We start from the raw sequence: 12,708 nt of genomic DNA on the forward strand, positions 1-12,708 counted from the left end.
TTCTTTCTAAAACTCTCTATAAAAGAATCACCATAAAATAATCATGAAAGATACCACTAAGGTAGAAGTAGAAACTGTGCAAGTATAATAACTCTACATAGAAAACTTCTGCCCATTGAGAATTTGCAGTCTTAGTGAGTAACAAAGTACATTCTAGAAGCCATAGCCCTTCAACCATTGAATAGTCTCAGATGTGACTCCCATGACTGAGCCAATCAGGAAACATCCCCACCTGAAAGCCAGAATCCAGCAAGCCTTGCTCTCCCTTCATCCTTAGCACTACCGCTCAAAGTGAACAACAGTTTTCAAGTAACCATGGAAAATGATTACAGAATCACTCAGCTACACAATGGAAGGCAGGGCACCATTTATCCATTACTTAAAAATAGCTAAAGAACTCTTTCATTGTAAGAACGATTTTCTAGAAATGTAATTTGCCTTCCCCTTCTCCGCCTGCTTTAGGAAAAGGACTCTGAAGAAGACAAAGATGTCAGGAAACATAGTGGCATTGAATATTTCTTTTACTCTCCCCACCCCCACTAAAAAGGCTCTGTTTCATTTGGAGTTTCCTTTGAGGGATTCCCTCACTTACTACATATCATCTTGCTGATACAGTACAACAAAATACAAGAAGCCTTCCTAATGAAGTAGAGACTATTCTGCTCTGCCTCTGTTCATTCTCTCTCTCTCTCTCTCTCTCTCTCTCTCTCTCTCTCTCTCTCTCTCTCTCTCCCTCTCTCTCCCCATCCTAGTTGCAACTTAACATTTTGTGGAGAAAGGAAATGAGTGTAACGGCAACCCCTCAGCAATAGTGATTCTCAAAACTTAACCTAAGAACCTTGTGTCTTCTGACTCATCATGTTCCATCTAACCATGGACCAAGGAGGAAGACTTCAGAAGGCACCAGCGTCTGAGATGCTCTTGTACAAAGTTATGGAAGTAATGTCTCTAGAATACAAACAGCTTCAAATTTCCAAGAAATCATTAATTATGATAACTTCAGTTAAAGTATCCTGTGTCCAGGAACTGAACACTGGTTTCACAGCTCTAGCATTTGAAGCCCACACCCCCAAGAATTCTTGCAATGGTTCTGCACTGGAGGGGCCATGCTTCCCAAGTGAGAACTCTGTTCAGGTTCACAGTGTACAAAGGATAATGCAGCAGAAGCCCACCCTGCCCCCGACTAGTAGGCTGCCTTTCTTTGGCTGATTCATCCCCACCAACAGCACTGCCAGAACTGAGATCACCCAAAGCGGCAGTTCTTATCTGTGGGTTGTGATTCCTTTGGGGGTTGTGTATCAGACAACTTGTACATCAGATATTTACATTGGGACCCATTATAGTAACAAAATTACAGTTATGGAGTAGCAAATCTTATGGGTGGGGGTCACCATGGCATGAGGTATTAAAGGGTCACAACCTTAGGAAGTTTGAGAACCACTAGCGATGAGAAATACTTCATCTTCACCCACCCTACTTGCTCATATCAAGCTGCTGTCTTTTCCATGAACTTGGGCCTGCTAGGCACAGATATACATAGTTGTGGTTTAAACATGTACTGTGTAAAGAACAGACAGTGATATCTAATCCCTTAGATCCCAGTTGGTTTCCCATGTGGAAACTAAAACAACTGAACCAGCAACAGAAAGGACAGCTTTATCAGAGTCTGGGGTCATGGAGGACTGGTCAAAGCTAAGAAATTTTCAGAATTCCTGCCTAGAAAAAAAGTCTTATTTGTGGAGAATCTTCAACTGTACATGAAACCTCTTTAAATACACTGTATCATTTGGGAAACTAAGTTCCCAAATTACCCCATATTACCTAAATATCCTTGCATCTACAATTCTTTTGAATAAAAAGGAAAAAGTAAGAATCCAAATCCTAAAATCTAAAGTTTTTTTTTTTATTGAGCCTATCAGGAACCACCAGTTTGAGGAGGATGAAGAACTATATCTCTTTAGTTGACTTCAGAGCTGTATCACTAGCCTTATTTTATAAATATAAAACGACACGATTTTGTGGAGATCTCTGCTGTGAACCGAGTTCCCTGGGAAAAGCTGCACCTCCCACTGGCCTTCTGTGAGGCTGAGTAACTGCCTGGAATATCAGCAGATGCAAAATGATTGGAATAGTGCAGGTCCAGAGCTTAATTATGATTCATCTTGTGCTATCTTCACCATCCTTAATAGCCGTTCCTTGCACTTCTGTGTATGACTTGACATCTTTGTACCTAATAGATAAAACCTCTCATAACATTAACAAACTGCTTATGTTTGCATTCTTTCTAGACTCCACCCCACAGTTACCTGGCAACAGCCAGGTATGCCTGACTCACTATAAAAGGGGCTGTTTGCACCTCCCCAGTCTCTCACTCTCGTACCCTCTTACTCTTTTCCTTCTCTGTCCCTTCTTTCCCATTCCCCTCCCCTTTCTAGCTCAGTTCATGGCTGGCCTCCTCTCCTCTCTCCTTTCCCCCTCTCCCCCCCCACCTTTTTCTGCCTATACTTCCTCCTCAACTCCCCTCCCCATGCCCCAAATAAACTCTATTCCATACTATATCCTCAGGGAGAAAGGATGCCTCACCATGGATCCTGTCTTAGTTAGGGTTTCTACTCCTGCACAAAACATCATGACCAAGAAGTCAGTTGTGGAGGAAAGAGTTTTTTCAGCTTACACTTCCACAATGCTGTTCATCACCAAAGGAAGTCAGGACTGGAACTCAAGCAGGAGCTGATGCAGAGGCCATGGAGGGATATTACTCACTGGCTTGCTTCCCCTGGCTTGCTCATCTTGCTTTCTTATAGAACCCAAGACGACCAGCCCAGGGATGGCACCACTCACAGTGGGCTAGGCCCTCCTACCTTGATCACTAATTGAGAAGATGCCTTACAGCTGGATCTCATGGAGGTATTTCCTCAAGGGAAGCTCCTTTCTCTGTGATAACTCCAGCTTGTGTCAATTTGACACACAAAACCAGCCAGTATAGGCCCACAGAGACATCCCCTTCCCCCACGCCTCTATCAAACATATCTTGGTTCTTTCTTTCTTTTTATAAAAACACAATGCCTTGTTTCCACCAACCCAAAGGCTACATGTCATCGAATAGCTCTGCATCCTACTGAACAGGTCAAGCTCAGGGCATTTGGAAAATTCCATCAAGACCCCACAGCATAAATACCCTCCCTTCCTGGATGGAAGAGGAAGTTGATGGTAGGCACTCATTCCTTCTTGGATTACATTCCTCGGGAAAACCACAGGCTGACTGTTGGTCACCTACAGACAAGGGAAGTTCTTGTCACCTCATTCCCTAAGGACCAATCAGTTTAAAAGTCACACTGTTCTGCCAATCACGTTGTGCCTAGTTGCCGATGCTCTATTCTGTCCCTGGAAACTGTATAAAAACTTGCTGAACAGGCGACCCAGGGTCACCACCTCTCCTTTGAGTGTAGCATGATGAGTACAACATGCTGCAACAATAAATTCCTTTTGCTTTTGCTTCGATCCCAGGCTTTTAATTGTTTACTTGGGGGTCCCTGGTAAGCTGGGGCTCATCAGAATCTTACAGCTGATCTTTCCTTGTTCTACTGTTAACTCATCTACTACGTATTTCCAATAAAGCATTTGGAACATGCCCTGACCCATGGTTCTCTTTGTTCTATTACTATACAAACTTTGAGAAACTGCTTCTACATTGGAACATAGACTTGGGGTAACTGAAACTCTGTTCTCAGGCATGCTCATTCATATGTGCTCTAGAATGGGCTCTCTTCTTCCAGGAACTCTGCTGTTATTTCAAGACTGTTTAGGACCAGCTCAGAACAGTGGTGACAAAATATAAATAAAAAAATATTCAACCAATTCAAAAGAAAAACACAGAACACTGAACTTGCAAGTTTGTTTTGTCTTCAAGTAAACATGAAAAGCACCGTATGCATCAAGGGGAAAATTAGGAACGTACCAGAGGACGCTTCCAGTCGCTCCAGTCTGCTGATCAGCCAGTCGAGGGAGCCAGAAAACTGAGCACAGTTTTTACGATTTCCTCTAATCAGAGCCGCTGCAAAAGAAGAACTCACATTAGTGAATTCAATGTTCAAGTTCAAGGACCAAGGTAAGGTCACAAGAGAACAAAGCACCTCCCAGTCTCATCTAAACCATATGCAAATGCAACTACAAACACACCCACACACGTAAAATTGAGTTTTGCATTTTTTTTTTCTTTTTCATGTCATGGTTTCTCCAGGACGGGACTAAAAACTTCTCATTAGAAGGCAAACAATTACAGAAAGCAGGGATTCACACTGGGGTGGTGATAATGAAGAGTGACAGAAACCAGGTCTCTGGAAGTTTCCCCACTTGGATTCTAACACACATTGCTTTTAATTAGCCATCAGACTGAACTATTTGATCTCTCCAGAGCCCAATTTTCACACCTATACTCCAAAGGACATATACAGCTAGCAGCTATGATTCTAACAGGTGTGCTGAGATGTAATTAAATGAAGCATGGGGGAAAAATGGCAGGGCCAGTTGCTAATAGAGCCATAAGCCACTATGTACCTCTCATCATTTAGAGAACCCCATCATATAAAAATGGTTTAGAGGAACATATTTTAACTTTGCCTAGCCTTGTGATATCTCAACTTCTTCAACCAAAGATTGTGTCTCACACAAAATTCTGAATATATACCCAGAAAAATTCCATTATTTTCCCATTAAAAACTGATCAGGTTCAATAATTCTATGACTGCAAATTAGTATTTTTTCCCCAAAGTTCTATGCTTATACCTGTCAGACTCTTCAGAAACAGTGTAAGTGCTCACAGTTGTGTGTGAGATTTTTTTGAGTAGCATGATATTTAAAGGCAGAAAATATGTATGTGAGGGAAAGTCATTATTCCCAGTCTGGTCACACTACAAGGTAGATTGAAGGACCGGAATCTAAGGCTCTTGCCTAGATCCAAACTACTTAAGAACAGGAAGGTGAACAGTCTATGGTTGTTAGTCTGTGCAAGCCACAGGGAAGATGCCCTTCATGTCTCCTTCCAAAGTAAACCAGCAAATAAAGCTGATTCCCGCTCTGACAGAAAAAGTGAAATACATAAGGATAGGAAGATTTTTCTCCCCTAAAAGGAGACTTAGCCTCAGGAACAGGATAAAGGACAGGGTCTGAGGACAGGTGTGTACCACCAAGCTTACCAACCTCAATTTGATCCTCAAGACCCATATATCGTGGAAGAAATGACAAGTCTTGCAAGTTATCCTCTGACCTCCACATATGTACCTCAGCATGCCTGTGCCTCTTCCACCCACAACACACAATGCACACGAATAAAATGTAAAAAAGAAAAAAAATTCAGAAAAGGTAAGTTTTGATGGCATCCATATTCCTCACACTGGTCTTCATCTGATGACCATTCTCACCCGCAAAGTACAGTGTAAGTTTAATGTGAGCAGAACATCACCACATAAAACACAAGACAAAACTCTTTCCCAATGCTAGAAAAACACAATTCCAACAGCACACGTTAACTGTTAACTCACTGGCCCTCATCTCCAAGGCTTTCATTTTCCACAAATGCCATTTCTCTCTGTTATTTAAGAGTTGTATTGGGCTATGTGTGGCCCTATGAATGCAAGGAAAATAAAAATAAATAGTATACAGTGTCTTGTATGTTTTCCTGTGCTGGATTTTAAGTTCTTTTAAATTGAATATTCTGCTTTATTAAACCTCTCCACAATGTAGAAAGCTTATGAGAGAAGAGATTACTCAGCTATACAAATGAGTAACTCGTTGCTAGTGTACACAATAAGAATATCCAGTGCGTAAATAACTGTATTTCATCTTATGTACAGTAAAAACAGTCCAACTAAGCTCTGAAGAAGCAAATGCAAGTTCATGGAACAAATTTTTATCAATGTTTGAATAATTAAAACTCTTTAAACTTTTATCTAGTCAGAGTGTGAAAGTGAGCGTTATTAGTTTTCTGTGTCATCTTGTGTCTTGTGCCTGTGCCTGTGTCTGTAGGAAGTCAGGCTATGTCACCCTGAAGGTATTGGTACCTTGCTAACTTCTAATTCACCATAATTTTCCCTCCTCAGCCTTCGGGGTGCTGGGTTTATAAGCAGGTATCACCATACTCAGCCTCCTTATTGAAAACTACTTTTAAACATTATTACTAATGTGCTGGTGAGATGGCTCAGTGGGTAGAGATATTTCTTGTTGAGCTGGATGAGTCAATCCCAGGAACTCGAATAGCAGGAGAAGTCAGAGATGCCCTATGATTTGCATATGTGCACTGTGGCACATGAGCCCTCATGGATACACACATAGTAAATACATGTAATAACAAAATTCTTATTATATGATTTGGTGGCTTTAATAAAAACATCCCTATCAGATCATGTATGTGAATGTTCAGGCTCCAGCTGGTGGTGGAAATAGAGACGATTAGAGAGAGGTGGCCTTGTTGGAGGAAGTATGTCACCAGAAGTGGCTTTGACAGTTTAAAGACTCATCTTTTTACTTGGGTATCAAAACTTCATGTTTGTAGTTCAAGACATCCTCTTCCGGCAGCCATACCTGCAACTTCTGGCCACGCCTCCCTGCTGGGATGAAGGCTTATTGGCCCTCTGAACCATGGGGCAAACAGACTCACTCTTTCTTCTATTTTTTTTTTAATTTTTAAATTTTTTTTTTAACTTTTATTGCATTATGATGAGAAAAGTTACATGATTTCAATTTATCTGAATTTGTTAATATATAAAAACAAATTTTAATAGAATTAAATCACATTCTTGTTTCCCTTTTGTACCCCAACTCCTCCCAGAGACCCCCCTTAAATACCTATAATATCTTTTTTGTCATATTCTTTAAAACTTATAAAATATTATAACAATAAAAATGAGTATTATAAAATTTGTTTGATATAAAACAACAATCAATTTAACAGTCTCATGTAGATGCTTGTCTCCAGCAATACGGAAAATACATACGATTTTCTCAATATAAATTGTAAATAACTAAACATTACTAGTATATTCTTAAATGAACATAAATATATAAAGTCTTTTTGTTTGTTTGTTTGTTTGTTTTGTATTTAGTAGAGCTTAAAATCTTGGCTCTTACTGTGATACAAGCCCAAAATAAGAACAATTTTTAGACATTGAAATTAATTGTATTAAGACTGTACTTCAATGACTCTCACATCACCAAAAGATTTTACCTCCATCGTAGCTGAGAGTTGACAATTCTGCTGCGCCAAGGAATGAATTGTAGGCACGATTTTTGGATACAGACTTCTTGCTAAGGTCAAAGTTATTTGACTTGAGTGAGTGACGTTATTCTCAGTCCACAGAGAACAGGTTACATTCATTTAAGAAATGGTGTGTGCATTAAGATGGTCTATTCATAAAGTCATTTACCAATTGTTTCAGTGAACAATGATTCTGCTTGGAGGGTGGCTCAGACATTAGGTGAGGATAAGAATCTGGATCATTGGCTGTGATAATTTGGAAAAGCATTCATCTCAGAGAAAGAGTAATTTATAAAGTCCTCTTTTTCAAACTTGATACAATAGATACAAACATCAAGCAAAGCATTCAGTTTCACTCTTTGTTGTTCTCTTACCAGCCACCTCCCAAGTTAATTGTCTATGTTTCTTTTGGGTATATAAATACTTTTGAAATATGTAAGCTGTTCTGAAAACCACAGTATAGTGTAAAAACATGAAATAAACAATACTACTAATAGAGAGGCTGAGATAAGAGAAGCATGATTTCAAGACCATTATGTTGTACACAGCAAGACACTGTCACACACAAGCTGAAAGTGTATATAGATTGTACAATATTGGACCTATTTCTCCAATTACCAAATTAGAGAGAGCATTGAATGACAATCAACAAATTTCTAATTCCTCATGTTTTTGTATTTCAATTGATTAGGATATGTTGGTAATATTAATTTTCATATTAAGATATTAAGAGAAAGTAATTGTTACTTCCTGTTGTTTTTGTTATTAGAGGTAGAATTAGATTTGTATGAATTTTTTGAAAGATTACTTTCTTGCTTCTTCTAGGGTGTAGTTTTGCTCCTTATGTTGATGTTTTCCCTCTATTATCCTTTCTAGGGCTGGATTTGTGGAAAGATATTGTGTAAATTTGGTTTTGTCATGGAATATCTTGTTTTCTCCATCTATGGTAATTGCGAGTTTTGTTGAGTATAGTAGCCTGGGCTGGCATTTGTGTTCTCTTAGGGTCTGTGTGATATCTGCCCAGGATCTTCTAGCTTTCATAGTCTCTGGTGAGAAATCTGGTGTAATTCTGATAGGCCTGCCTTTATATGTTACTTGACCTTTTTCCCTTATTGCTTTTAAAATTCTTTCTTTGTTTAGTGCATTTGGTGTTTTGATTATTATGTGACAGGAGGAATTTCCTTTCTGGTCCAGTCTATTTGGAGTTCTGTAGGCTTCTTGTATGTTCATGGGCATCTCTTTCTTTAGGTTAGGGAAGTTTTCTTCTATAATTTTGTTGAAGATATTTACTGGCCCATTACCTTGGGAGGCTTCACTCTCTTCTATACCTATTATCCTTAGGTTTGGTCTCCTCATTGCATCCTGGATTTCCTGGATGTTCTGGGTTAGAATCTTTTTGCTTTTTGCATCTTTGACTGTTGTGTCAATGTTTTCTATGGTGTCTTCTGCCCCTGAGATTCTCTCTTCTATCTCTTGTATTCTGTTGCTGATGCTTGTATCTATGACTCCTGATCTCTTTCCTAGAGTTTCTGTCTCCAGGGTTGTCTCCCTTTGTGATTTCTTTATTGTTTCTATTTCCAGTTTTAGATTCTGGATGGTTTTGCTCATTTCCTTCACCTGTTTGATTGTGTTTTCCTGTAATTCTTTAAGGGATTTTTGTGTTTCTTCTTGAAGGGCTTCTAGCTGTTTACCTGTATTCTCCTGTATTTCTTTGAGGGTGCTATTTATGTCCTTCTTAAAGTCCTCCATTATCATCATGAGAAGTGATTTTAGATCTGAATCTTGCTTTTCTGGTTTGATAGTGTGTCCAGGACTTGCTATGGTGGGAGTATTGGGTTCTGATGATGCCAAGTAACCTTGGCTTGTGTTGCTTATATTCTCATGCTTGCCTCCTGCCATCTGGTTATCTCTAGTGCTACCTGCCCTTGCTAAATCTGACTGGAGCCTGTCCTTCCTGTGATCCTGGTTGTGTGAGAACTCTTCAGAATCAAGCTGTCTCTGTGATCCTGTGATTCTGTGATCCTGTGATCCTGTGCTTGTTAGAACACCTGGGAGTGGAGCTTCCTCTGGGTGTTTTGCGACTGGCTGCAGAGTTTGCACCCAAAGTCTACTCAGGGCACCAGCCCAAGGAGACCAGAAGAAACCCAAGCCTGGGCTGTCAGAATTCCTGTGTGCCTAGTCCCACTGGTCCCAATTACTCCCGGTGTTGGGACAGATGTTGGGTCCTCCTCACCTCTGATTCTGGGTGTGTTAGAGCACCTGGGAGTGGAGCTTCCTCTGGGTGTTGTGGGACTGGCTGTGGAGCTTGCACCCAAGGTCTGTCTAGGGCACCAGCCCAGACAGACTGGAAGGAACCTGAGCCACTGGGCTGGCAGAGTTCCTCTCACTTTTTCTTCTATAAGTTATCCTGGTCATGGTGTTTTATCACAGTAACAGAGAAGTAACTAACATATACAAGTACTCAGTTATTCATTTCTTAGCTCATGTGAGCCCCAATTTAAAATAGTCAAACTGACTGAAATCTTTTTGACTTAAAGAAAAAGTAACATGAATTTCACAGAAGCAGTGCATTGGATTTTTGAACTCTGTTTCCAGGCTATGGATGTGTTTCCATTTAATGTTCTCTTATGGTGCTGGGTAATAAGGTCCAGTCCACCAAATCATCATGAGGGCCAGTGGCAGATGCTCAACAGTATATTATATTAACAGCATTTTGGGGACACAAGTCTTTAATGCATTACATGAGCCATCCTTCCTCTTAAATAGGCTTTACACTTGATGGTTGTATCCCATTTGAGGGATATCATCAGTCTGGCTCTGAGCACTTTAAAAAAGGCTGTGCTAAACAATAATGTCTGGTTGGTTAGATGTATCAGACCCATTTTCAACATACCACATTTTTCAACTTATGAAGTGCTTATGAAGACATGACTACCATGCACTGAAGAGCTTTGTGACAGTATTGTGACAGCCTGCTTCATACTCACATGTCTCTAAGCTTTGACTGAAACTTTCCCAAAAGAATGACAGGCTCAGAGAATTATTAATGGATTGAAAAGTCACTATCAGGTGAGGAAACTCTATAACTCTTCTGCTCTATTCGGCCAGCACAGATCCCATATGTTGCACCAGGAAGGTGCTGGGAAGCGGCCCAAAGTTAGAAGACATCTCACTAGCCTCTCACACAATCTGCAAACATACAACCAACAGGTTCGCCACGGCATTGGCAGCAGGGGCTAAGAGACGCAGGCTCTGAAAGGTCTAAGAACGTTTAGGTTATTATGAAAACACTTTAAGATCCAATAAAAAAACTGGAGTTGGGGAATTTCAGAGACTCTTAGAGAAATTCTGACAATGTCACTGAGGATGGGGGACCTTGGCAACTACAGCTAGGTGATTTCTGCCTCAAAGATGCTGGAGTGAAATAAGTATCCATGGAAGCAAAGATGTGGTATCCTGAGAACATTAGATTCTCTCTCTGAATCATGAGGAGGAAGTGGCCCAGTGTTTACTCAGTGTGGACACTGAAGCAGCAAGATATGACTTTAAGGAAAAGAGACTGGGTTTGTGTCACTAAATGCCCACAGCCAAGGAGGGGACAGCGAAGAGCTACCCAGATGAAGGTAGTTGCTGTCTTACCACAGGAACTGTAAGACAGATGGGCTCTGCTGGGAAGTCCCAATATGCCAGCAAGAGAGAGTGGTTCTCAGCTACTGCTAGAGCCCCAAAGACGTCAGCCTTGACCTCCTGCATTAAGTAAGAGTACACAGCCATATAAACAAGTATTGATAATCTAATGTCCCTCACCATCCACAACAGATCAGGAGCAGTCTTCTGTAGAAAAAGCTGCATAGAAAGATGACATCTAGGTCCTGCTTGGGCTTACAAACACAAGGTCAAGCCCACATACAGTCAATGACTTCCAGAACCTATGGTCATGTACCAGGCTCTGTGCCTTCTTGCTTAATTGTCTAGTCTTCTGAAAATGTTAAGAGTGACTGGCCTTCGGCAAAGGGGATGGCTCAGCAGATAAAGGTGCTTGCTGCCAAGCCAGACACCTAAATTTGATCTGATACCAACTTCTACAAGCTGTCCTCTGAGTTCCACTTGCAAGCTATAACAAGCATGCAATGCATGTGTGTACATACACATGAACAGATAAAAAATAAATTAGTAAAAGCTTGAAAGAGTAGAGCTCTACATGTATTCAACCATAGCCAAAAAGGCAAAATATAAATATTTCAAATAAAACAAAGTCCTATGAAACGGTCAGTGACAAATCATTCCTACTTCATGGAGATGAGACTATGACAAGAGAAAAACAGAAAGTAGCATGCCTTGATTTAAAATGCAATGCCTTTTCAGGACTGTGGAGCATGGGACAGGAAACACTTCTGCAGACAAGCATCGGATGACTACTGTGCCGAGCACTGGGGAAGGCCAGGCTCCTGGTTTTCATTGTTTGCAGCCTTATCCAGTGTCCTGGCACCCAGGTGATCCACTTCCCAGCAACACTAGGAAATGCTCTGGAGGCACTGAAGTTTCTAGTTGCTGCATCCTCCTGAGACAGTCACTATCCATCACTCTGACATAAAGTCAGAGATAACGGTTTGAAAGAAGCTGAGATTAATTAGTCCAGTAGTCTGGCTCCACTATTTTTATGCCTGTGGCAAAGATAAATGCGTAGTAGCAAAGGGGAGTGGCCCAGGAAAGCTGCTCTTCCCATGGAAGCCAGGAGGCAGAGAGAAAGGAGGAGGGGCTAAAGATAAAGTATAATTGCCCCAGGACACAGTCCATTGACCTACTTTCTACAAGGGCCTCTCCTCATAGCTTCTACTACCTTTAATGATGCCCTTGTGGTGGTTAATCTTCTCAACTTAACTGGATCTAAAATGAACTACAAGGTGAGCTGCTACGGACTCCTGTGAAGGATTCTCTTGATAAGGTTACCCGAAGTATGAAGAGTCACACTAAATGTGGGCAGCATTTTCCAGTGGTAGCCCAGATAACTGGGGATTTTCCCTTTCCTCATATCAGAACCAAGAATTTTCTGACTTGCAACATACACTAAATACCAGGAGGTCTCAAGGATCCTTCAGCCCCAGCTTGGGACTCTGAGTGTATTCAACCCCATGATTAAGCAGCTATTGATTTTTTGGAATCTCTAGTGTGAGGCAGCCATCGTTGGATATCTCAACCAGTGTTGTGGGAGCCAGTTGCCTTTCAAGATACTCATTCCATTGGGTCTCTTCCCTAAAAAAATCTGTTTATAACATATCACAAATTATGATTCCATTTGAAATCTACTGTGTAGGTCAGAGCCCCCACAGCCCAGAAAGATTCCCCAAAGCCACATATACAATGCTGCACTGGGAGCTAAGCCTTCATCTTCCCAGCTCTTTAAGGATTCAGAAACTGGTCACTTCTGCTAAACAAGGAAGAGTGGCAGCCTGCTC

General features: G+C 40.9%; 1 protein-coding gene across 7 annotated transcripts in view; it reads right to left on the reverse strand.

Moving 5' to 3' along the window:
* The window catches only part of Ryr2 (ryanodine receptor 2), a 600,588-nt gene that overhangs the window by 255,637 nt on the left and 332,243 nt on the right, over window positions 1–12,708 (reverse strand). For all 7 annotated transcript variants that reach the window (XM_031357976.1, XM_031357968.1, XM_031357974.1 and 4 more), the window contains one exon: window positions 3,959–4,054. In XM_031357976.1, coding sequence (XP_031213836.1) covers window positions 3,959–4,054 — 96 coding nt within the window. The remainder of the gene's footprint in view (window positions 1–3,958; window positions 4,055–12,708) is intronic.

This window comes from Mastomys coucha, unplaced genomic scaffold (genome assembly GCF_008632895.1).
Source record: "Mastomys coucha isolate ucsf_1 unplaced genomic scaffold, UCSF_Mcou_1 pScaffold7, whole genome shotgun sequence".
Classification (NCBI taxonomy): Eukaryota; Metazoa; Chordata; class Mammalia; order Rodentia; family Muridae; genus Mastomys; species Mastomys coucha.